Source organism: Protopterus annectens, chromosome 4.part0, assembly GCF_019279795.1.
Source record: "Protopterus annectens isolate FY-2018-M chromosome 4.part0, PAN1.0, whole genome shotgun sequence".
NCBI classification, from domain to species: domain Eukaryota; kingdom Metazoa; phylum Chordata; order Ceratodontiformes; family Protopteridae; genus Protopterus; species Protopterus annectens.
Genome location: NC_056733.1, coordinates 1,418,893,055 through 1,418,918,155, shown reverse-complemented (window position 1 = coordinate 1,418,918,155; position 25,101 = coordinate 1,418,893,055). Strand labels below are relative to the sequence as shown.

The 25,101-nt window shown below is 43.5% G+C and overlaps 1 protein-coding gene across 2 annotated transcripts in view; it reads left to right on the top strand.

The window, feature by feature from the left end:
• Positions 1 to 25,101, top strand: part of KIF3A (kinesin family member 3A) — a 1,506,491-nt gene that overhangs the window by 848,723 nt on the left and 632,667 nt on the right. For both annotated transcript variants that reach the window (XM_044069250.1, XM_044069251.1), the window contains exon 9: positions 2,582 to 2,671. In XM_044069250.1, the coding sequence (XP_043925185.1) occupies positions 2,582 to 2,671 (90 nt within the window). The remainder of the gene's footprint in view (positions 1 to 2,581; positions 2,672 to 25,101) is intronic.

The window sequence follows — 25,101 nt, the reverse complement described above, 5'->3', positions numbered from 1 at the left end:
GTGTGTGTATGTATATATATATATATATATATATATATATATATATATATATATATATATATATGACTCCCAAATGTGCAACAGAGTCTAGAAGATTTTGGATCTTTTTGGAAGTGTTTGCATGGATATTTTATGCCCCAAGCAGTCTCCAAAGAGTCTTCAGGGAGATTGCAAATGTTGATTGAGTAATGGGAGAAAATAGGTAATTATGAACATAATTTTAGGGGGTGTAATGAATTGACAGAATTAAAAAATTCCCTTCTGATAGCTCTGTGAAAAAATGAGTAAATTGATGTAACTTAAGGAAATTATTTTATGAGCTGTAATACAGAGTAGGAATTGCCTAGACATAGTAAGGCCTTACTGAGTTTAATACTGGTGGCTGCTTAAAAAGCAATTACTAGAGAATGGAAATCAAAGTCTAAACCATTCTTACTAGAAGTGGTGAATATAGTAACAGAGATAAAAGAACTAGATGTATGGTCTTTAGAAAAAGGTACAAGCAAACTACGTCGAAAAATCAGAATTGTGGAACAATGCATGCAGAATGTTGTTTTGGAAGAGGAATGAGGTTTAATGGAAGGCAGGAACTGAATGAGCTGTGTAATGTTTGATTGACAGTTGACTGTATAGAAGATTATATGTGACATATAATGTTTGCAAGTGAAAATGCCAGTATGGTTGGTTACATTTATATTACCACATAATTGCAGTGTTATATATGATAATTCAATTAAGATGTTTCTTGATTAAAAAAATAGTTTGTAATTTATTAAGGGGAACATTGATTCTTTTCTCATCGGGAAACGCTTAATCAACTCTTTATTCTTGCCTGAATATTGGAGGAGATGTGGGTATTCGCAAATATTGTCTATTTTGTTCTTGTGAACCTGTAGAATGCATATATGAAGATATTCTCTAGACTTTCATGTTGGAATTGCTTCAGCAGGTCACAGTCCAAGACATGTGATGCTTGGCATTTGGTCCCTGCATATTCAGAGCGAGATATCTCTGCAGTCCTGGTATTATGTCAAGTAAATTCAAAGTGGGCATAGGGCTCCATCACTGGTGTATCCCACCTCCATTTTTGTTCATGCTTTAAACTAGCAAATTTCCAAGAACAGTCAGGTTTGCAGAACATCTGCTGCTAGCGAAGGATAATATCCTTTTGGCTTCTGTGATCTGTGGCATACAGTGTAATGGTTCATTGCTGGATGAGAAGTGGCTGGGATGAAACTAGCATTTTAAAATCAGGGAAATTGGAGGTTATGTTCTCAGCCAGAAAAGAATGTACTTTACCTTACCGGTGAGAAAGAAGCAGCTACGCCAGGTGGAGGAATACAAGTGTCTTTGGGTCATGCTGACAAATGATGGTAGGAGATCATGAGATTGACCAGAAGATGGTTGCAGAAGTGGCAGTCCTGCAGGTGATGCACTGGACCTTTGGTAGTGAAATGGGAGCAGAGAGCATAGTTCTAGAATGAAGCTGTCAGTTTATGGATTAATGTAGCCCCCATCCTCATATGTACTCATGAATTTGATTGGTGACTGAGAGAATGAGATTACACATACATGTCATGGAAATGAGTTTCCTTCATAGGACAGATGGACTCGGAGTTTGGTCTCTGTGACAGTGTTAGGTGCTCAGCAGTTTGAGAAGTTCTTGGAGTATAGCTGCTGTGGTTTTTTGTTCAAAGTAGTCAGTAGCGATGTTTGTAGGCATTTAATTAGGATGCCTTCTGTGTATTTCATATAGCAGTCATGGCCCTCTAGGATGGGACCATAAGACTGACCCAAAATGTGCTGGAAAGTTTGTATCATCCAGCTTGCCTGAGAAAGTCTAAGGTTCTTACAGGATGATCTGGGGCTGCTGCTAGAGACAGAGAAATCTGTTCTGCCCTACTTAGCTTTCTACCACTCTGACCTATACCAGAATGGTTTAAGAAAATGGGCAGGTGAGTAGCTTTCATGCATGACTGCTTACTACTACTGGACTGATTTGTATTTCCATTGTCTTTGTAAGAGTAAGATTATGCAAACATGATTGCAGTTGTTGCAGACATCCTCTGACTTTCAATACAGCAGTGCTAAGGGAAAAGATGGCTGGCAAAATTTACTTTTCTTCTTTTATCAGGTAAATGAATACTGTTCTTGACGTGTGCTAGGCCAAAGGCAGTAAATTGTACAAACTACTCAAGTTGCTAATTCAGACAAAAATGTGTATGTATTTACACTAAGAAACAGAAAATACTTAACATCAGGTCATTAAATTCTTCACTTCTCCAGGGAGTATGCATTTACATTTTATCTGCTGTGGCATTGTACTTTTAGCAAATAAACACACACACACACACACACACACACACACACACACACACACACACACACACACACACACTTAAGGAGAGAGAGCAAGAGAGAGAAATTGTGTTTTTACAGATAAAGTGCGTATTTTCTTACATCAGACATTATTCTTTTCCCTTGTGTGTGTCTGTTTACTTCCAAAATACATGACTTTGCAGAATGTATATTCTGAATCTGACATAATCATTTTCATGTCGGAAAACTTACATTTTTGCAGGAGAAGAGATATCTGGCTCTGATACAAGTGGCTCTGAGGATGATGAAGAATGTGAAGACAATGATGGAGAAAAAAGAAAGAAACGCAGAGGTAATAATTATCATAAGATCACAAAGACTGAGCTGTCCTTTGATTTCAGCATGACATTTTTTTCCTAGATGAATATTAACAGATAAGCTGCTTGCCTGTTTTATGTTAATTTTCTGTCTGGTTTTAAACTGTAAATACATTTTATGATAATAACCTCCTTCGTTTTTTTTCTGGATGTTTTTTATTTTGTTGTCTTAAGCTCCATTAGTTAGCTGTATACACATATGCAGATAAAAACTGCAGAAGTTTCATGTATCGAATATTTGTAGCATATTTTTTTGTAGAAAAGCAGTAAGTAATTACGTGTTACACTGCTGAAGAAGTAAATCGGACATGACCGATACAACAAAGCTAAATGCAGCATGTTTAGCCTGAACAAAAAGAGCAAAGGTGTTTTACACACTCTTTCATAGCCAGGTTGCATTCTAATGGCCATGATTTGGATCTACAGCCTCACTGTCTAAGGAAAGTCTGACTGCTGAAAATATTTAGCTAAAGACAGACATCCACATCCAGCATAATAAGTACAATCTATGGATTTGATTTTCCTGAAGAATGATATGAACATCTACAGTGAAGATTACATGAGCAACACCCTTGGCAAAGTATTACAGCTACCACTGATCACATTGCATCCCAAAATAGGTTTTGCAACTACTACTTTCCCCATCATCCTTTTCTGAAAGATCTACTAATCCATCCAATTACCAGACAGCAGAAAATGTTTTTACAGCAATTTTTTTCACAGGTCACCATCCTAAGCATCCACTAAGTTTCTTAAAACTGTCAAGAGGAGGAGCAAAAGAAATACTGCTCACTAGACCAGAATCCTGCTCTCAAGGCTGTATCTGGATGATAAATTGAGTATGTGGATTCAGGAGTGACAGCAGTACAAATGTATATATGTATATAATGACAAAGGTCAACACTTGGCTTCCTTTTTGATTTATGCTACCTTCTCAAGACAGTAACATAACTGAAAGTGGAAATACTAGAGAATATAGCAGCTTCCAATCTCTTCAGTCTGTCTTTTCAAAGAGGATAAAGTGTGAAGAGTATGCTAGTTAAAGGTGCAGTCCAACAGTACCCTAGGAAATAACTTTGCTCTTAACCCATTGCCTTTAGTGAAAAGCAGTGTTAAGCTCTACAGATTTAAACCCATAACACTGAAATTCTCCTGATTAAACATTTTCTGAGACAGGCAAGCTCAGTTTATTTAGAAGAGGAAATTGTAAAGTACTGTGACTTGAAGTTGTCAGAACTTGCGTGTGTGTGTGTTTTGTTTTAGGGGGGAGATAGGGTCTAAAACAAATCCTTACAAAAATGGAAAAAGAAGACACTTAACTAAGTGATGCTGTGTGGTGTGTGCCCATCTGACAGAGAAGGAAAGCCAAACTTGTAAATTGTGCATCCTAGGAGAGAAATAACTAAAACTGTATTGAGTATGTATTGGACACACCTGAATGCATCTGGAATGAGGATGATTTTGGTAGCTTGGACTGACACCATTTTGTCCGGACTGAAAACATCTGCATGTTTCTGCAAGACACAGTAGGAGGTTTCTTAAATGCGATAAAGAACTTTATCTTTAAAGCAAACTTCACATTTGATGTGATAAGTCTACAGGCACAAAAGTAGAAATGTTAGTCACCTCCCATTGGCATTCTTTATCTGTTGATGAAATCCCCAGGCTCTTCTAACGTGTGCATTTGTCTGCCTTCCTTTGAGTGGCCAGGGGTTTAATAAAGAATTATCCTGAAGGCATCACACAGTCCACAATAACATGTTGTAAATGAGAAGAGTGCGTGAGTGATCGTGAGCAGTTTAGAACAAACTGACAGTAGCTGTGTTAGTTGCAATAATTTTCTGTAGGAGCATTAAACCTAAAAATGAATACATTTGATAAGGGAATTGAGGTTGCCATTATACCCTGAGTGGTATGCCACCACACAAGGAATATTACTACAGGGTAATATTCCAATTATGCTGACTGTGTAGCCTTCCAAAACAATATGACAAGTTCAGAGTGAAGGACATAATTTTACACAGAAAGTGGGCAAAACTGTTATGATAAAAAAAAACAGCTTTGGATTTCAGCATCAAACATCAGCATCAATCCATCTTCACCTGAATACCAGTGAAACCCTGCCTCACAAGAGTATTCTGTTCCAAAAGGCAACTTTACAAATGTCCTCTAAAGGAAACTGCATAGTTTACAACAGAGACAATAGTACCCTAAGATGAGTGTGCTTTAATGCTGAAGAGAATGTATTCAACGAATTTTAGGCAACATAAAATGCAAACTGAACAATCTGTTTTCACTACACAGTCATTTCATTTATCATTTCAAAAAAAAAAAAAAAAAGAGTTTTGAGGAGACAGATCACATTTAAATACAGTAGGTGATTTTAGAATATATATGTCAGAACAAAAAGGTTAAGATCTGAAAAATGGTACATATATGAGTAGTCATAAAAATATCACATAGTTTTCAGATATAAATTCTGAGATCAGTTGAATAAATTTTAAGGAACTTCTTGCCACATATTTTTAACTTGCTTTACTAATTAATTGTTGATGCGAACTGAGATACCATGTATCACATTTAAATGTGATCTGTTCATTTATTTTTTATGCACCCACTAGGGCAGATAGGAATATTTATCCATGTTTTAAGTGAGATTGCTTTATAGTGGCCAGTAGTTTCTGAGAGTCTCACAAGTGTTGGAATTAAAATAGAAACATTCCTCTAGATAAAATTATTTTGGTAACAAGTCTTGCAGGAAGAGTGGAAATATGCCAAGAACAGTTAAGTCTTCCCTCATGGTATTTTAACAGTATAGCTAAAGGGCTGTCTAACATCTTTAATGTGCAGATGTTAAGTTGTCAATCTCGCCTTCATTCTTGCTGGATGGGTTCGGAGCCGATCCTCGGCTCCGACTCGGCCACTTACTAAAGCTGGAGAGCTAATTTTACCGGCTCGGGGCAACCCTATACCCCATGATGCAAGGCCATGACTACCCAGATCTCGTTTGCCGCTTTCGCTTGCGAGGTGCTTTTTTTACTGGCTCCTGGTAAGTTTTTCAATTTTCAGACTTTTAGTCTCCCTCCTTTAGTTTTAGTCACTACCGTTGTTGTGTAAACTCTTAGCGATTAGTTTAACCCTATTTCCGTTAGTGTTCCCTATTTTTCCAGTTATTTATCCCTTCCCCTAAGTTAGGCCTTAAGCCTTCCCCTTTCCTAATTTTTTGTCAGGGATTCTGTGTGGTGTTTGGGTGTGTTTGTATCCCTGTTTTTAATTTTTATTGGATTGGGTGTTTATTGTGTGTGTGTCTGTGTTTTTTGTCACTTAGTGTTTCCTTGACACAGTTATGTCGAAGGACACAAAGGTCTCAGGCTTCAAGAAGTGTGACTCGTGCTGTCAGAAGATGTCTCTGACAGACGGTCACACTTCTTGTGTTTACTGCCTGGGACCTCTTCACCTGCAGGACTCTTGTGCTGTCTGCCATGCCTTCAGCCCAAGAGTCCTGCAGGAGCGCAGAAATAAATTAATACTGAGGGGCTTATTAAAGCCTGAGAGCTCCCCGATTAAGTCGGCTCCGGGGAAGCCCTCGAAACCAGTTAAGCCTTCGGCTCCAAGCCCTAAGCCATCGGCTACTGGTTCACCTTCTGTGACGAGATCGGCTCCGGCCGGAGCCGATCCTTCTATTTCACAAGCTACAGTATCGGCTCCATCCGGCGCCGATACCGCTAAATCTGGGCACTCAGTGTCGGCTCCGGCTGGAGCCGACGTATCCTCGGCTCCTTCGGCTCCACCTATCTCAAGAAAGAGATCAAGATCCCCTTCGTTGGAGTCGATACATTTGGCTCCGAGATCACCCTTGCTCTCGGAGCGGAGCCATCGGAGCCGGTCTTCTCAGTCGTCCAGGCTGTCTGACCACGACCTTGAGAGAGTGGTGAGTAGACTATTAAAGTCTCAGGCATTGGCCCAAATGCTCCATAGCCCGTCTCAACAGACGGTAGCTATTTCACATCTACCTAACATTCCTCCTTCGACTCTCTTACAGAGCTCGGAGCCGGAGCTCCTCAGAGCCGTGACTGTTGTGACTTCGGAGCCGATACCACCCCCCCCTTCGGCTCCGTCATCCTCTGCTCCGATCTCCCCCTTGATGCCTTCATTGGAGGGATCCAGGCGTCTGGTCTCTCTCATCGGCTCTGAGGGGGCGAGTGGCATCGGACCCTTGTCCAACCCCGTTCTCCCTCTCGGAGCTTCGGCGCTGGTGAGCTCAGCCCCATCAGCCTCGGAGCTGTCCCTGTCGGTGCGGCCTGGGGTTCCTATCTCTTCGGAGCGGGAGCCTTCTGGCCTCTCTGACGGGGGAGCCTTCGAGGTGATGAGGAGTGTACTAGCCCCAGGGCGTAGTCAATGGTCAGTTCCATCAGCTCCTCCCACTACAGTGCCTACTGACGTCTCTTCCCACTTTCTTGCTCCCGGACCCAGAGATCCAACGCCTCAGGTTTCCCCACTGGGAATATCTTCCTCTTCCGAGGCTTCTCCTGACCCGTCAGGTGAACCTCCGCGTAAGAGGACATATAAGAGGAAACATCTAGACTCCCCCGAGTCTATTACATCCGATACTGACTTGGATGAGTCGGAGGGATCCCCAAGGTCCCCCTCTGAGGATGTCTCTTTCTCAGACATCCTTGAACTCCTTAAGCAGAGGGGGAACTGGCCTTCCCTTAATCCTTCCGAGGACGAGTCGGTATATCTGGAGGCGTTCGGGTCTCGACCCTCCACCTCCTGGGTGTCTCCGCCTTTCGACCCTCTTATGGATGTGGTGGCTCGGAAGGCGTGGATGGCCCCGGATTCGGTGGAACCCATTCCTCGGAGGCCTTCTAAATTCATCACGGCCCCACCTGATAGGCAATATTTGACAAAAGGTGTCCCGGTTGATGCCATGGTGGTGGCTGCAGCCACCAAGAAGGAACTAGCTGATCCTTCAGTACCTATCCATCCTCCTAACAAGGATTCCAGGACTATGGATAGGTATGGCAAGCGGATTTTTTCTTCAGTGACCTTTGCCATGCGGTCGCTGAACTACTTGTGTCACTTCACCCGCCTTCAAAGAGATGTTCTTAAAGAGTTGGGAGAAGTTTTACAGGATCCGTCAGCTGCTGGGTCCCAGGATAAGATTAACTCACAGCTAGGAATCCTAAATTCCATTGTTAACTCCTCCATGCGGCTCATTTCATATGCAGCCGATGGAGCGAGTAGGGCCGCAGGCACAGGAGTGGCTTTAAGGCGTCAATCCTGGATGCGACTTTGTAATTTTGCAGACCCTTTCAAGGCGTCCTTCACAAACTCTCCTTTTGATGGTTCGACCTTGTTCGGACCTCAAGTGAAAGACACCTTGACTAGATGCGAACAAGATGGCAAGACTCTTTCTGCCGTAGGAGTCCGTTTCTCCACCCCTTCAAGACCTTACCCAAAAGGTCAGAAGGGAGGGAAAATGTGGTCCCGCAAATCTCAAGGAGTCACGCCTGATGCACGAGGTCAGTTTACCCCCAGAGGCAGAGGGGGTAACAACAACAGACGCCGCCCTAGGGGGGCAGAGGGGGTCCGCAGAATCAGGGTAGCAGGGAGCCTCTCTCTGGCAAACCCTTCCAGCATCCCTGAGATGTTTCCCGATTGTCATCCTTCGGAGGCAGTCGGGGGAAGATTATCGCTGTACCCAAAAGCCTGGCTTTCCCTTTCTCAAGACAAATGGGTACAGTCGATCATATCCGAGGGTTACAAAATTCCCTTTATTCAAACCCCAGTTCAGCAAAAGGGAACCCTTCCAGATGTTCCACCCGGTCTAAGGGAACTAGCAGTACCAGAGATATCAAAACTGCTAACAAAAAGAGCCATCCAGCCAGTCCCAGCAGACCAAATAGGATCCGGAATCTACTCAAGGTTCTTTTTAGTACCAAAAAAGACAGGAGACTGGAGGCCAATATTAGATCTCAGCAAACTAAACAAGTTTGTAAAGAAAACAAGATTCCGGATGGTCACGCTTCAGTCCATTTTACCCTTTCTGGGCAAGGACAATTGGATGTGCTCGGTAGACCTTCAAGATGCGTACTATCACATAAAAATTCACAGGCGCTCCAGAAGGTTTCTCCGCTTTCGGCTGGGGGCCAGTCACTTCCAATTCAGAGCCCTGCCATTTGGACTCACTACAGCCCCCAGAGTGTTCACCAAATGTATGGCAGCGGTTACGGCTCACCTGAGACGTCAAGGATTCCAGGTGTTTCCATATCTAGACGACTGGCTCCTCACTGCCACCACCAGGCATCAACTTCTCCAAGCCAGAGATTACACCATTCACATTTGCAGAGGGCTAGGGATTTCTATAAATTTCGAAAAATCTGCCTTGTCGCCCTGTCAATCTATTACCTTTATAGGCGCCAAATTGGACACCGTACAACTTTCAGCAAAGTTAACAGACCAAAGGATCTTGGATATTCAAAACCACATCCATGTGATTCTTCACAGCGACAAAATTCAGGCCAGATTTGCTCTAAAAGTATTGGGTCTTATGGCGGCCGCCATAACACTTCTTCCCCTTGCACGTTTTTACATGCGTCTCCTACAATGGATGCTGTTCGCCCAATGGTCCTTTCAACGACTTCCCATGCGTCACAGGATCATAATAACTCTGATTTGCAAAAGGCATCTGACCTGGTGGATATTGTCCCCTGAAGTCCATCAGGGCAGACCCTTTGTTCCTCCCTCCACGGTTACATCGGAAGCCTCCCTGATCGGTTGGGGGGGCATTATCAGGGCAGGATGGTCCATGGCACTTGGCAACCTTTCGAATGCCACCTGCACATAAATGTCCTGGAGATGAGAGCAGTGCTTTTAAAGTTGCAAGCCCTCCACGACTCTCTTCCCCTGGGAACTATTGCAGTCCAAACGGACAATATGTTCGTAGTGTGGTATATCAACAAGCAGGGCGGAACCAAGTCCTATCCACTGTGTCGAGAGGCACTCAGACTTTGGCAGTGGGCAATCTCTTCTCAGCGGTTTCTGATAGCAACGCATATCCCCGGGAAATCCAACATCATAGCGGACAGGTTGAGCAGAGCTATTCTCATGCCTCACGAGTGGTCTCTCAAACAATCTGTGACGGAAGAGATTTTTCAGAAGTGGGGCCTTCCTTGCTGCGATCTTTTTGCTACCCCTCAAAACAGCAAATGCCCAGACTTCTTCTCTCTCTTCCCCCTTCCAGGCCATCCCCCCAGAGACGCTCTAATCCAAGATTGGCCCCGGGGACTTCTATGCCTTTCCTCCTTTCCCTCTAATACCACAAGTAATTCAGAAAGCAACCGCCTTGAGAGCCAAGATGATTCTCATTGCCCCTTATTGGCCTCGACAGATATGGTTTCCGTTCCTACATCGTTATCTTTTGGTACAGCCATGGCATCTGGACCCGGTTCCAGATTTTCTGACCCACCAGTCGGGGCAGCTGCACCAATCCATACCTTCTCTCAACCTCACTGCTTGGTTGCTCCACTTCCATCCCTAGCCAGGCTTCCTATGATTTCTAATCCCGTCCGGGATATCATAGTAGCTTCCCTTAAATCTTCCACCAGAAGGATTTACACTAGTAAATGGCAACGTTTCTCCTTCTGGGCAAAAGCTAGGAACATAGATCCCTTTACTGCTCCGATTCATTCGATCTTGGACTTCCTAGCCGAGATTTTTCATTCAGGATCTTCTTCCTCCACAGTAAAAGTTCAGCTGGCAGCCATTTCGAATTTTCATATCGGCTTGTTGGACCACAACATCATGTCACATAAACTTTGCAAGGCATTTCTTAGAGGTATATTTTTACTTAAACCTCCGATTAGAGACCCCCCACCACAGTGGGATCTAAATTTAATTTTAACATCCTTGATTCCTCCCCCTTTCGAACCTGCGGCTACCTGTTCATTGAAATTTCTTTCTTGGAAGACGCTCTTTCTAGTCGCCATTACTTCTGCCAGGAGAGTATCTGAGCTTCATGCCCTCTGCATTCATCCTCCCTACTTAATCTTCCACAAAGACAGAGTTTCTCTAAGGACTAATCCGTCTTTCTTACCCAAAGTGGCATCGCAGATGAATTTAAATCAATCTATTGATCTTCCAGTTTTTTTCCCAAATTATTCTAATAGAGCGGAACAAAAACTACATTATCTCGATGTTCACCGCCAACTCCGATATTATCTGGACAGAACCAAACATTTTAGGAAATCTGATCAACTGTTTTTATCCTATGCAGAGAACAGGAAAGGCCTTCCAGTATCCAAGGTAACCCTATCTAGATGGCTGTCTTCTATGATTACATGCATTTATCAGCTCAGAGGTAAAGAGTTGATTTCTAGGCCAAAAGCCCATTCTACCAGAGCACTAGCTACATCTACAGCTTTTCAGGCTAGACTTCCAATAGACACTATTTGTGCAGCAGCCACATGGGCCTCTCCTCATACCTTTGTTTCGCATTACAAATTAGACTTGGCCTCCAGAGACAGAGCAAATTTCGGTTCCACCGTTCTCAAGAGTCTGTTCCATTGAGCCACCCAGGATAGAGGTGCTAGGGACACGGTCCCATCCAGCAAGAATGAAGGCGAGATTGACAACTTAACATTGAGAAGTTATGTACCTACCATAACGTTCCATGTTAGTTGTCTTCTCTCGCCTTCTTTCTTGCGTCCCGCCCACCATCCCCCTAGCCTGGTCAGACCGAGAAGATTGTTCCTCTTCCTTGAAGAGTCTTGATCCATTTTTCCAGCTAATCAGCTTACTAGTGTCACTCGATCAGGTTGGTCTTTTTCGGGGGATTATTATTATTACCTCTTCCTCCTCCTCTCCAGTTGGAGGAATATATTGCATAATTTTCCTTAGCTACCAAACGAGATCTGGGTAGTCATCGCCTTGCATCATGGGATATAGGGTTGCCTCGAGCCGGTAAAATTAGCTCTCGAGCTTTAGTAAGTGGCCGAGTCGGAGCCGAGGATCGGCTCCGAACCCATCCAGCAAGAAAGAAGGCGAGAGAAGACAACTAACATGGAACGTTATGGTAGGTACATAACTTCTCATTTTCTCTTACTGTAGGAGTAATGTTTATAAAAAGTACTGGGAACGACACAGGTGAGAGTCGTAGATGACATTTGGAAATATGAATTCATTCTCAGCACTATTTTATAATTATAAAAGGAAATGTATTCTGTAGCGATGCATACTGCCTCAGTGTTCTGGTAAGTAGGAAATATTTATCAAAAATTTGAATTCCGATTTGAATTTCAGTTCACCTGGAGACAGTGACTCAAAGTGAGTGTCTATTAGCTTCATGATTTGAATGAACTAAAAAGTTATATATATATTTATATATATATATATATATATATATATATATATATATATATATGTACATGCATACATACAGCGGATACAAAAAAGTGTACACACCCCTGTTAAAATGCCAGGTTTTTCTGATATAAAAAAATTAGACCACAATTAATAATTTCAAAACTTTTCCCACCTTTAACGTTACCTATAACCTGTACAATTCAATTGAAAAACAAATCTGTTAAGGGAAAAAAAATAAAAAACTTACAATAAGCTGGTTGCATAAGTGTGCACACCCAAGCACTTTTTATAGCCGTTGTATGTGTGTGTGTGTGTGTGTGTGTGTGTGTGTGTGTATATATATATATATATATATAAGTAAATATATATATATATATATATATATATATATATATATATATATTTATAAATATGTGTGTGTGTGTGTGTTTGTATAGGCATGCATCATTTGTCAATATAAATGGTCCTTGTCAAAGGACTTCTTGGAATGTCCACAAATAGATGTCACTCTGGAAGAGGAAGGGTTTTGGGAGTATGGTATCAGAGTCTTCAATAACTAGATAAACAGTTCATGGGTCTATTGAGTCTGGATGGAGGAGAGTAAGGAATTCAGAAGAATCCTCTCCAGAGATAGAGGAGGAGAAACCAGATTCATTTTCACAATCTTTTATTAGCTTGGCTGTCCACATAAATCTTAATGAATGAAAAGACACTTTTCAAGGGCAACCCAGAGTAAAGAACTCCACAGTACAAATCTAGTGACAAATTCAAAAGGTGAGCTACAACAAAACTTTACAGAGGACATCCTGTGACAAAAAGCACATACAAAAAGGAATCCATCCAGGCTACAAAATAAGTGTCAAGGAAAACCGTCTTTAGCTGGTGGTCCACAGCAGTAAATGGAAATTTGTTGTCTAGGAGGAGAGGCAAATAAGGCTGACCATTTACCTAACCCATGTGTTAAAACAGCATTTTAATTAACTAACAGTGGATATGTCTTCTACGCACAGATTTAGTCTTGCTGTCTGCTATCTGTGTTTATGCTGTACTCACCTAGAACATACACTGTCAGAATTAATATGTTTTACAGTGTCCATTCCTTTTTATTTTATTTTTTTTTAAATCTCCTATATTGGTAATGCTGTATCACATTAACATACTTGGATCTTCAATACAGTCTTCAGCACATAAAACCATAAATCTGGTGTTGTCAATTTTCATTCAGTCTTCAGCTGATGGGTTTGGATCTGATCACCTGGATCCAGCTTGACCGTTGCTAAAGCTTGTGGCAACCAAAAACTCTTGAGGTTATCCCTTACCCACAATGCATCCGCCCCAGTTACCTCAGATCTTGTTTGCCGCTTCCAGCAAAAGACGTGGTCATCCAACTCACTCAAGCTTCATTTAAGATAAATGCTAAAACCTATAATTTTTCTCATATTTCTTTCTCATTTCTCTTTCTGATATATCCCTTACCTTCCATCACCATACTATAAATATATATGTATATATATATATATATATATATATATATATATGTGTGTGTGTGTGTGTGTGTATGTATAATATATATATATATATATATGTTCTTGAATTTTTGCTTTCTTTTTTCTTACACTGCCGTACACTTTAGATACTATTGTTAGAATCTCCTCTGTCTTCTATAGTAGCAGATGTTCTTCATGTTTCACTGTTGCAGTCATCACACTTGGGTTATCTCTCTGCAGGTAGCCTTCACTTGGCCTCAATACCAGAGGCTTAGTATTTCTGCAACAGATGCTGTCACTCCAGGACTGACGTCAGGTTGTCAGGGGTATAAAAACAGGCAGCCGATGCCATTACATCAGTCTTTCTTGCCGAGGAGCCTGAAGCAGAAGCAGTTCGCAAGTGCCGGTTGGCCGCTACCTGAATTTTTGTTTACAAATTTAATAATCCTGAAGTCTTCTAAAGCTAGGTACCCCGTTGGGGATCCTTTTTTTTGCTCTAACCGATATCAGAAAAAGTTAACAATTGTCTTGCTTGTGAAAGCAAATACCTCACAGAGATTTTCATTCTTACTGCGTCACCTGTTTAGGCCCAGACCACAACGTCCCTCGCTGTCGGTTTTGTGCCTTAACGCCAGAACCATTCATCGTCGGGCTGTCTTTGTCTCTAATTTCTTTCGCTCTCGATCTCCGTATTCTGAAATGGCTTCAGTAAGTCATCCGACTACCGATATTCTGAAAAAACGTAAAGATAAAGACAGATACAGACCGCATAGGTCCAACACTGCCGACGATGCTTCCGTTAAGCTAGTCGCCAGTCCACCGGTACTCAGTGAGGCGCTTTTGCATCCCCTAATGCCTGCTTCAATGGATTTGCAGGCCTCTACTCAGACCCATTTGGAGTCCAGTATGTCGCAAGACTCTTCTTCGACTATGGAACCTGTGGCTTTCTCTACCTTGGATGGGTCAGGAGCCGCTGAGCAGGCACTGGCTTCTGAGGCAGTTATTCGCACAATTGATGTTCGGCTCAAACTGTCAACTTCTTTTTTAACCAAAACTACCAAGTTTCTTAGGCTCAGAGTATGCACTACACCTAGAAAACCGACGACCAAAGCACATGCACCTGCTCCCATGCCACAAAAACAAATGCTTAGACTTGCTGAAGACCTTATTATGCTGATTAGGGGAAGTCAGCATTCCCCTGCTAAGAGACAGAGTCCAGTCCCCTTCAGCTTCTACAGACCAGGAGTCCGATGACTCTGAAATTTCTGATTATGAAGACATGCCCTTATCTGCTTATGAGGATTCAGATGCAGAGGAATTCATTCCCTCTGCCTCCCCTCCAGATAATTTTTCTTTTGATGAAACCTTGCATACCTTATGAGAGCATTTCCACTGGGAATGTCAAGACTATCCTCAGTCCAAAAAGAGACTCAGAGAATTTCTAGAGTTGCCTTAACACAGGCCCTTAGCAATACCCCCTGTCCTGGATGTTGTGGATGATGGTTTTTATGGAATCCAGTCTTACTCCTGACACTTTACCTCCTGCACCTAGGAAACCATACAGGTACTTACAGAGTACCTGACACTCACAAATATTTTTTCAAGAATCCTACTGCTGATCCAGAAATCATTTCCCAGGGGCCTAATGGTATCAAGGCTACTACAGCCAAGAATCCTACCCCTTCGGACAGGGATTCCAGAGCTTTGGACAGATGGGGTAAGAAAGTATATACCTCTGCAACTCTTGCTATTAGGGCATTAAATTGTCAGTTTCACATGCTGAAGTGCCAGCAACATATTAAACAAAAAGTGGCAACATTTTCAGACTGTGCAGAAAATAAAGAATTACAGGAGCTTATGCAGTCTGCAAGCCAAGTCAGCAAGCGTACTTTGCAGTGTGGCTTTGATGCCCTAGAAGCATCTTGCAGGGCAGCTGTCACTGGCTCTGTACTGAGAAGACATGCTTGGCTGAAGGAGCAGACCTTGCCAGACCACGTCAAATCAAAGTTAGTAGACGCTCCTTTGAATAAGGACTGTTTGTTTGGTACCAAAGCAGAAGAGGTTCTTAAAAAGATAGAAAAAAAAGCTAAGTCTATGCAGACTGTTAAAGAATTCTTACAAGTGCAACCCCCTATTTTCAGTAGGCATTGCCCTTCCAAACACTGGTCCATCCCAGCCCCCTCCAGGCCTTCTCAAACCAGACTCAGGGGAAACAGACCACCCAGACTACAGTCTCAGAGTATGCAGAGAATTAAGCAGTGGAGTGCCCCCACCCTTAAAGCAGGGAGTGGTAAGCCACCTCCTTACGGAAAAAGCTCACAATGAATTCTTTACTCCACTCCCCATCCCTGCCCAATTGCTTGTGCCCCTAGGAAGAAAACTTGCCCTTCATGCAAAAAACTGGATGTCCATCACTCGGGACCGGTGGGTCCTCAACATTGTATCCCAGGGGTACAAATTTTACTTCCATTCACTGCCAACCCCAAGCGGGTTTCCAGACCTTCCTCCAAATCAGTGGGCAGAGGCTCAAAACAAAATACTTTCCCTACTCAATATCAGAGCTATTCAGCCAGTTCCAGTAGAACAGAGGGGTCAAGGATTCTACACCAGACTCTTCCTGGTACCCCGGAAAGAGGGCTGTTGGCACCCAATCCTGGATCTTTCCATTCTCAACACCTTCCTGGTGGTACCAAAATTCAAAATGCTTACCCTGCAACAGCTTCTTCCTATGCTAGCCAAAGATGCCTGGTTAGTCACCCTAGACTTAAAGGAAGCCTATCTGCATATCCCCATAAGGGAATCTTGCAGGAAATGTCTACGATTCAGGGCAGGGTCTGTCCATTATCAGTTCTCTGCACTTCCCTTTGACTTATCTACTGCGCCCAGAGTATTCACAAAATGCCTGGCTCCAGCCATTGCATACTGTAGGCAGACAAATATCCAAATTTACCCGTACTTGGACAACTGCCTGATTCAGGCAGACAGTCAGAAATTGCTGCAGCACCACCTGACATTCATGAAAAACCTTCTCACCTCCTTGGGGTACACCATCAATGAAAAGAAATCAAAACTGGTACCCAGTCAAAAGATTGTATTCCTGGGAGCAAGCTTGGATACAACTTCCCAGCTGGCATTCCTCACCTCAGAAAAACAAGTCTATCTGACAGACTACTTCAAACAAATGGCCACCAGAACATAGCTATCTGCAAGAAAAATACTGCAAGACCTAGGATTCATGGCCTCATGTATACTGCTGATTCCATATGCAAGACTGCATATGAGGAAACTCCAATGGTACTTAAAAAGTCTTTGGTTCCAACATTCTCAGGACCTGGAAACGGTCATTCCTATCATACCCTGTCTAAGGACAGAGTTCCTCTGATGGGCAGAACCATGCAACCACAACAAGGGACTGCCATTTACTCAACCCCAAGCTGCCCAGACTCTAACCACAGATGCATCACACTATGCCTGGGGGGCAAACATGGATGGAAAATGTATTCAGGGCCACTGGAGCCCAAGTCAAATTCATCTACACATCAACCAAAAAGATATGCTAGCTGTACAGAATGCCCTGACAGCTTTCAGATCCCTAATCTTTCCAGGACAACTGCTAATAAAAACAGACAACACAGTTATGTGGTACATCAACAAGCAGGGGAGAACCCATTCCTACCCACTCTGCAGGCAAGCCATGGCCCTGTGGAACACGGCCTTGGACATTCAAGTCCATCTACAGGCTCAATTCCTGCCAGGCAAGCAAAACGTACTGGCAGACGACTTAAGCAAAAGTTTCCTAGACCCACACGAGTAGCAGTTGGAGCACAGCACCTTCAACCTTCTGATTCAGAAATGGGGGACCCCAGAGGTAGATCTCTTTGCCTCCCCCTACAACCACCAGCTCAGCAAATTCTGCACCAGGAATCCTCACAGCAGAGCCTGGAAAGTGGATGCCGTATCTTTTCAGTGGGTAAATCTCTCAATCTATGCCTTTCCCCCTCTGCCCCTTCTTTCAAGAGTATTACTCAAGATAAAGCAGGACAGACCAAGGACAATTCTGATTGCCCCGGACTGGCCATGCCAGCACTGGTACCTACTCCTGCATAGCCTGACATTGGTGCCACCCTGGCACCTACACCAGAATCCAACCCTCGTTTCTCAGCAGGAGGGACAGATTCTGCATCCACAATTGCAAACCCTAAATCTTGCAGCCTGACTCATTCCTTGAATTCTCCCCCAGCAACCTTAAGCAAACAGGTGCTAGACATCATTCTTGAAGCCAGAAGACCCAGTACAAGAAAATCCTATACTGATAAGTGGAAAAGGTTCTGCTCTTGGATTCAATCTAAAGGAGAGGACACAACACTGCCCTCTCTGCCTCTTATCCTGGATTGCCTAGCAGATCTGCTCCACAAAGGCCTGTTCTTCTCCTCCATTAAGATACATGCCTCAGCCATTTCTGCTCATTACAACACTGAGCCACCTCTCTTCTCGCACGCTCTTATCAAACAGTTCCTGAGAGGGGCAAACAACTTAAGCCACCAAGGAGAGCACCCACCCCTGCTTGGGACCTTAATTTTGTACTGGAAAAGCATCAGCAGAGTTAAAATTCTTGTCTTGAAAAACAGCTTTGTTTCTAGCCATCATTTTAGCTAGAAGAATATCTAAGCTACAAGCACTCATGGCTGCATGCTGACAGGGTTTCCCTCAGGACTAACCCTTCCTTTATGCCCAAAGTGATGTCCAGTGTGGCTCTCAATCAATCCATCCATTTGCCAGCCTTCTTCCCTAATCATCAAAATAAAGGGGAAAAGATCTTGCACTCCTTGGACGTGCACAGACAGCTCAGATTCTACCTTGTTAGGACTAAGCCGTTCAGAAAATCTGACCAGTTACTAGTCAGCTTTGCAACAGAGGCAGAGGACAAGGCCATTTCAAAACAAACCATTTCCAAATGGATAGCACACTGCATCCATTTCTGCTACAAGCACCATGGGAAACCAAACCCCTCAGGGGGTCAGAACACATTCCACTAGGGCAACATCTACCTCTAAAGCATTTCTCAGGGGAGTCCCTACCAGGGATATCCTGGAGGCTGCTACCTGGAGTTTTGTGCACACCTTCACCAAGCATTACCACCTGGCTATCTTTTCTAAATCCAGGGCAGGATTTGCTACAGCAGTTCTGTAAGGCATACTAGCCAGCCCCAACTCTTCTTGATTGCCTCCATACTTCTTCAGCTTTGGGAATCCACCCAAGTGTGATGACTGCAACAGTGAAACGCGAAGAACACAGTACACTTGTGTACACTTACCATAAATGTAGATGTTCGAGTGTATTCATTGTTGCAGTCCTGGTTTCTCTGTATTCACTGTTGCAGTCCTGGTTTCTCTCCCTCCACCTCCCTGGTTTTCTCTCTCTCTCTCTCTCTTTCTCCTATCTGTGGCTATTACTAACCCCTTCTGGGGTATTGGTATTTACTTTTTACTGGTGGTGTGTTCCCCCACCATAACCTAGCTCCCTATTTGGGGGGCTCCTGACATTTGGGTCAAGAAAAACTGATGTAATGGCGTAGGCTGCATGTTTTTATATTCCTGACGTCAGTCTTGGAGTATGCGTCTGATGCAGAAATACTAAGTCTCTGGTATTCAGACTGATTGAGGCAGGCAGATAACCCAAGTGTGATGACTGCAACAGTAAATACACTCGAACATCTACATTTATGGTAAGTTTACACAACTGTACTTTCTTAATACTATTATTGGTAGCCTTTTCCTCTACAGTAGTAGTTCTTAGTACTATTGTTGGTAGCCCATTTTTCCTTTATTTCTTATGCTGTCTCTAGTTAAAGAAAAAAAAACTTTTCCTCTGTGACTATTGTGTTAGTTTAAATAACTTGTCCTCTTTTCTTAAAATAGCCGATAAGCTGGCTGGCTCTAAAAAGTGGGTAAAGTGTGGACATAAAATGCCTATTTCTGATGCCCACACTTTATGCGTTTATTGTTTGGGTCATTTCCACTTCCAAGAGATCTGCTCCGTATGTCATGGATTCAATCCCTGTACTGTAGTCGGTTATAAAAACAAACTCTTTCAAAAAGGTCTTCTCCCTTCCTCCTTTGGAAAAGATATCTCAGAGGGTTCTTTTTGGCTAGACAGAAGAAATCCTCTTCCTCAAAGCTTTGTTCCTATTCTTCAACTTCAGATTCTACTAAGAAGAGGTCTTCCAACAGTCTGTTATCAGCCTTGGAATCCGAGCAAGTCCAAGTTGCAGGTTCCGAGTACATCTAAATCACTTGGTCCGACCATATCTGATCTGCCGACTTCTAAGTCGGATCCCAGGAAGTCCTAGTCCTTGGATCCAATTTCACCAGATCTGACTCTAACAAAATTGGACACTCAACCTTTACCAATTCAACATACTCCTCTACTTTGGATCCTGTCCCAGAGTACCTTCACCCTTGTTGGAGCTCCATCACAAGCACAAGGCCAAGCTTGTTCTTTGCCATCCAGTTCTCCTTATGCTGTTTCTAAGGCCTGCCCCCCCCCCCCCCGGATCCTGAGTCCAGGTCTGAGACGCTTCTGTCCCGAGACTCCAAGCAATCCGGGAGGGAATACAAAGGGTCTTCTTCCTCAGCTTCCACAATGGGGATGGCTCCCTTTGGTTCCCAGAGGCTGAAGGTTCCTCAGCTTTCAGTCTCCCAGGCTGCATTAGCACCAGCTTTGGCTCCAACATTTCAGAGCAGTTTGCCTTCAGTGCCAAAAGCTTCTATGCTTCCAAGCATACTCATTTCTTTTCAGCTTAAAGGGGTACCTTCATGCTGGGCAGTGTTCCCTATTCTCCTGGTACTCCTCCTCACTTGGTAAAGTCCTCCCTGTCGCCACCCTGGTTCAAAGCTTCTCTGGCTCAGATACAAGAGATGGGGCCTTCTTTGTGTAGACCCTCAAAGCCATTCTCAGTGGCTTTTTCTGTCCAGTCATCAAGGTTAGCAAGCAGTATCGAATAGTAGGAATTGGAGCAGCTGATGTGGTCCTTTTTTTGCAGGCACAAATGCTATTAGGGCTTATCCCGTTGGATCTGATACAGACTGCAGGACCCTCAGCTCCATCAAGTGAATTATGGGTTGTATAAGTCTCCCATTTTATGGAAGGGTAGTTGAAGTCACCCATAAGTACAGTGGTAGGCTGAATGTTAAGAGATTCTAGTAGGTTTAGGTAGGAGGCATGGTTTCCAGACGGGTTCCTATTAGGACATTGAGTACGCATTCTGTCCAATGCGTAAATGTCGAACACCAAGCAGCGAACAGGCAAAACATCGAAGTGGCTTTACAGCAAATTCTTTCCCTGCGAAAGAAGTTGCTTGGCCGCTTCAGTGTTTTGCTGTGTTCTGCACTGTAGTGCGGTCTCAGAGATGGTATATTTAAGTAGGGGGGTGTGGGGGGCAAAGGCTCCACATGTAAAACAATGTTCCCAACTGTTTACTTTTCTTTTTATTTATGTTGGAACAGCAATTTCTTTCCCTAGGAAAGAAATCCCTGTTCTGAACTTTCAACAGTTTCAGCTTTCGCTGAAATAGGGTCTATTAATCCTCGTTCGTTGTTTTCAGCGTTCGATGATCTAATATAGACCCGTTTCCAGACTCATGTTAGGGGATCTGTAGGTAGCAAAGATATGATAGGGGCTGCACCTATGGTAAGTTGGGCTTGGAGCACCTCGAACTAGTCATTTTGTTGGACCAATCAAGCAGTGCACTTGTCCTTTATGAACACTGAGACACCTTCTCCCTTTGTTTCATCCTGAGATGACAGGGATCAGCATGTATGAAAGTCATTGTGGCCTTTCATAGCCAGGGTACTTTCCATGGTTCTGGACCATGTTTGCATGACTGCACATATGTCTGTGTTCTCCAGGGTGAGGAGTGCTTCCAGGGAATGCAGTTTTTTATTTAAAGTTCTAGCACTGAGCAGCAGTACTGTTAGGTAGCCATGAGTGATTTTTGTTACGTTGGTGGGTTTAACTACTTGGCGTGGCCTAAAAAAAAGGCACTATGGGGATAAAAAGGTTTTTGCCAGTGTCCAGAAGCCAAGTGGTGACAAGTGCAAAAACCATCTCTGGCAAAGCGTCGTGGTTTGTCGGTCATATCTCGCCAAGCTGGCAGATATTGGATCCCCTTGTTTTGACACCAGAAACTAAGTCAGTTATTGAAGTCAGTCATTTTTCGCTGGTACTGTATCATCTAGAATGCTACTCAAGGCTAGATTCATACTTGGCTGGGACACGGAGAACTCCATCATGTCTCTCTTCATATGATCCATAGAGGTACATCTTAGATCATTTACGCCCACATAGACTATGACTGTGTCATACTAGTACTTGTGGTTTAAATACCTAAGTGCATGCTTGATCCGGCGGATCTTGCTCCAGGCAGAGATTTCACCAGGATCTTCACCTTATTTAGCCTTGTAAGAGCGACATCAGTATGTCTTACAGTGGAACCAATAACTCGGGTGTTTGGCTGTGTGGTGTGTTGCCTTATGGGCTTGGAAGCAGGGTTGCTTTGAGTTTTCAGTTGTGTTGTGTGAGGTGCTCTCATTTTTGAGTGTGTGCTGTGCCTCTAATCGATGCTTTTAGGAGGTCTTGAGTAGATTACAAGTGAGTACCTCCACATATATTGGTCTGTGTGTTTGTTCCTTACTGTTGGTAGTGAGTGTTTTGGGTGAAACGCTGATAACTTGGTTTGCATTTTTCATGTGTATATGTGAAAGCTTTGCCCATTGTGTATCTACATCTCTCACACTCTGGGTCTGTCTGTCTTATAAAATTAAATAGTTATCAGTGATCATCAGGCAGCTACTGCTCTGCCTCAGGATGCCCATATCCTCCAGGCCAGAAACAGAGATGATAGGGAAGTGCCTCTCCGTTATATCAGATCGAAAGAGCAGGGAAGAGTCACTTAAAGGTCTAATTGAGAGTATTTAGTAGTATACTATAGGATGATCTGCAATAATGATGCCCTTTGCTCAAACTGTCAGCTCTTTGAGCAGCTATAAACAGTGGGAGACTATGGAGAGTGCTTCCTATAAGAGGGTTTTAAACAGGAGAGGTTTGCTTATATACAAGGTATGGGTAACCACATTTGCACAATGAACAAATGCAAGGCTTTTATACTAGCAGAATGAAAAAACTTTTACACAGTTAAGCCCTCAGGCCAGTTCCATAAACACAGAATAAGCGTTCCACCAGCAGTTCCCAACTTGGATGGTTTGAACTAGCCCTCTGCTCCCACCAACTTGCAGAGTAAAACTCTCTTAATTTGAAGCGGACTGGTTTTGAGTTCAAGAGAAGTAACAAATGTTTTACAGCAAAAGGCAGAACTACTGTCTTATCAGGAATCCTTGGAAGTAAGTTCACAAATACTGAGAAATTCTCCCAAATGCAAATACAAGCAGGATGAAAGACTTTTACACAGTTAAAGCCTCAGGCCAGTCAGATAAACACAAGTTTTTTTTTAATACCTAAAAAGACAAAGGACGTTATACCAATCTTAGACTTGAGCAAGCTGAAACAGTTGGTTAAAGAGACCAAATTCTGGATGGTCATGGTGCAGTCCATATTTTCTCTTCTGAGGAAGGACAATTGGATATGCTTGGTAGACCTCAAGGGTGCCTACCATCACATAAAGATAGAATAGCATTCTCAGAGGTTCCTTTGCATCCTGCTGGGAGCCATTCACTGACTATTCCGAGCACGGCCATTTGGTCTCATCACAGCTGTCTGGGTGTTTACCAAGTATATGGCAGTGGTCTCAGCTTGGTTCCAGCTGCAGGGATTTTAGGGCTTACTGCACCTGGGTGACTGGCTCCTCACTGCCCCCACAAAGACATTGTTGATCTCAGCCAGGGATTCCTTACTCCAACTATGCGACAATCTAGACACCACAGTCAATTACCCCAAATTGAGCCTTCAGCCTCTACAAGTCTTAGAGTTCATAAGGTGTCATTTGGAAGTGGTCCATCAGATTGCCAGGCTTCCAAGCTCCAGAGTTTTCAGTCTTTGAGCTCAGACCGTATCAGTGCTTGCAGTTTCCAAACCTCTAACTCTTGGATCTTATGGCAACATCAGTAGGACTGGTCCCTCTGGCCAGGGATCACATGAGGGCCCTGCAATGGACAGTGACCATGCAGTATTCATTCCTTATACATTCACTGTATTTCCTGATATTTCTGACGAGTGTGTGTCATGAGCAGATTCAGTGCTGGTTGCATTTTCCATTAGTTCTACAAAGGAGACCGTTTGTAATTCTTTCTCATATGGCCACAGACTCCTCCTCCTGGTGTGGGGGAAGCATTTTGAAGGGTGTACTCTTCAAGGATCCTGGTCTTCTGCAGAGACTCATATTCACTTCCACTTTCTGGACATGAGAGTGGTCCTTCTTCTATTGCAGGCTTTTCAGGACGTCCTCCCCAGAGGTGTGATTGCAGTACCTCAACAAATGGAGGAGAACACAGTCTTACTTTCTTTGTCGAGAGGCCATGAGGGTCTGGCAATGGGCAAACTTCTCTCAACAATTTCTGGTGTCAGTGCATATCCTGAAGAAGTCTGGAATTCTGTCTGACAGCCTCAGCAAGAGTATTCCATTTCCCCAAGAGTGGTCACTAAATTCAGCAGTGGGGCACCCCATGTTGACATCTGTTTGTGTCACTCTCCAACATCAAGTGCAATAGCTATTATGCCCGTATGCACTCTCCAAGCTAGGCACCCACGGATGCTATGATGTTTGCTTGGCCTCTGGGTCTCCTTTATGCTTGTCCCCCAGTTCCCCTCATAGTGAAGTTTCTTCATAAAGCAGCCCATTGCAGAGCTCCCATGATCCTCATTGCTCCTTTTTGGCATCACCAGGTATGGCTTCCCTTCCTGAGGCCTCTTCTGAAACACCTCCCTTAGGTGTTGGATCCCATTCCAGATCTGATGTCTCATCCAGCCAGGCAGGATCAACCCAGTCTTCAGTTCCTCAAGTTGATAGTATGGTTCCTCCAGTTCCCTTGATGACCAGGACTCCCAGGTTTTCTCAAGTGGTGGTTCATATATAGTTTCATAGGTAGGTACTATGCTATTGGCCCTAGGGCCTATATAAGCCTAGGCAAATGGTACCCTGGCTTTTGCCACACAAGACTGTGCCCCTGTCAAGCAGAGCCACAGAAGTGATCCCCGGGGTGAATTTCCTATCTCCCATCCAATCATCAAGATTTTTCATGAAGAGTGCTAATGAGGAGCTTTGTTTGATATAGATAGGTAGTTTGTTCCAGAGTATGGGAAGTCTCTGAGATAGGAATCTATCCCTCCAGCATGTTCTGTTTATTGTGGTGACAAGGTTTAGGTCCCTAGAGCGTGTAGCTCAGAGAGATTGGGATTTCTTTACGTGGAGCATGTCCAGCAGCTCTGGGTTTGACATAGCTTTGTATGTTAGGCAGAGATCACCTCTGAGTAGGCTATATGTGACAGAGTAAAGCTGGAGTTTTTTGAGACTGTCTGCGTAGGGCATCTGTTTGAGGCTG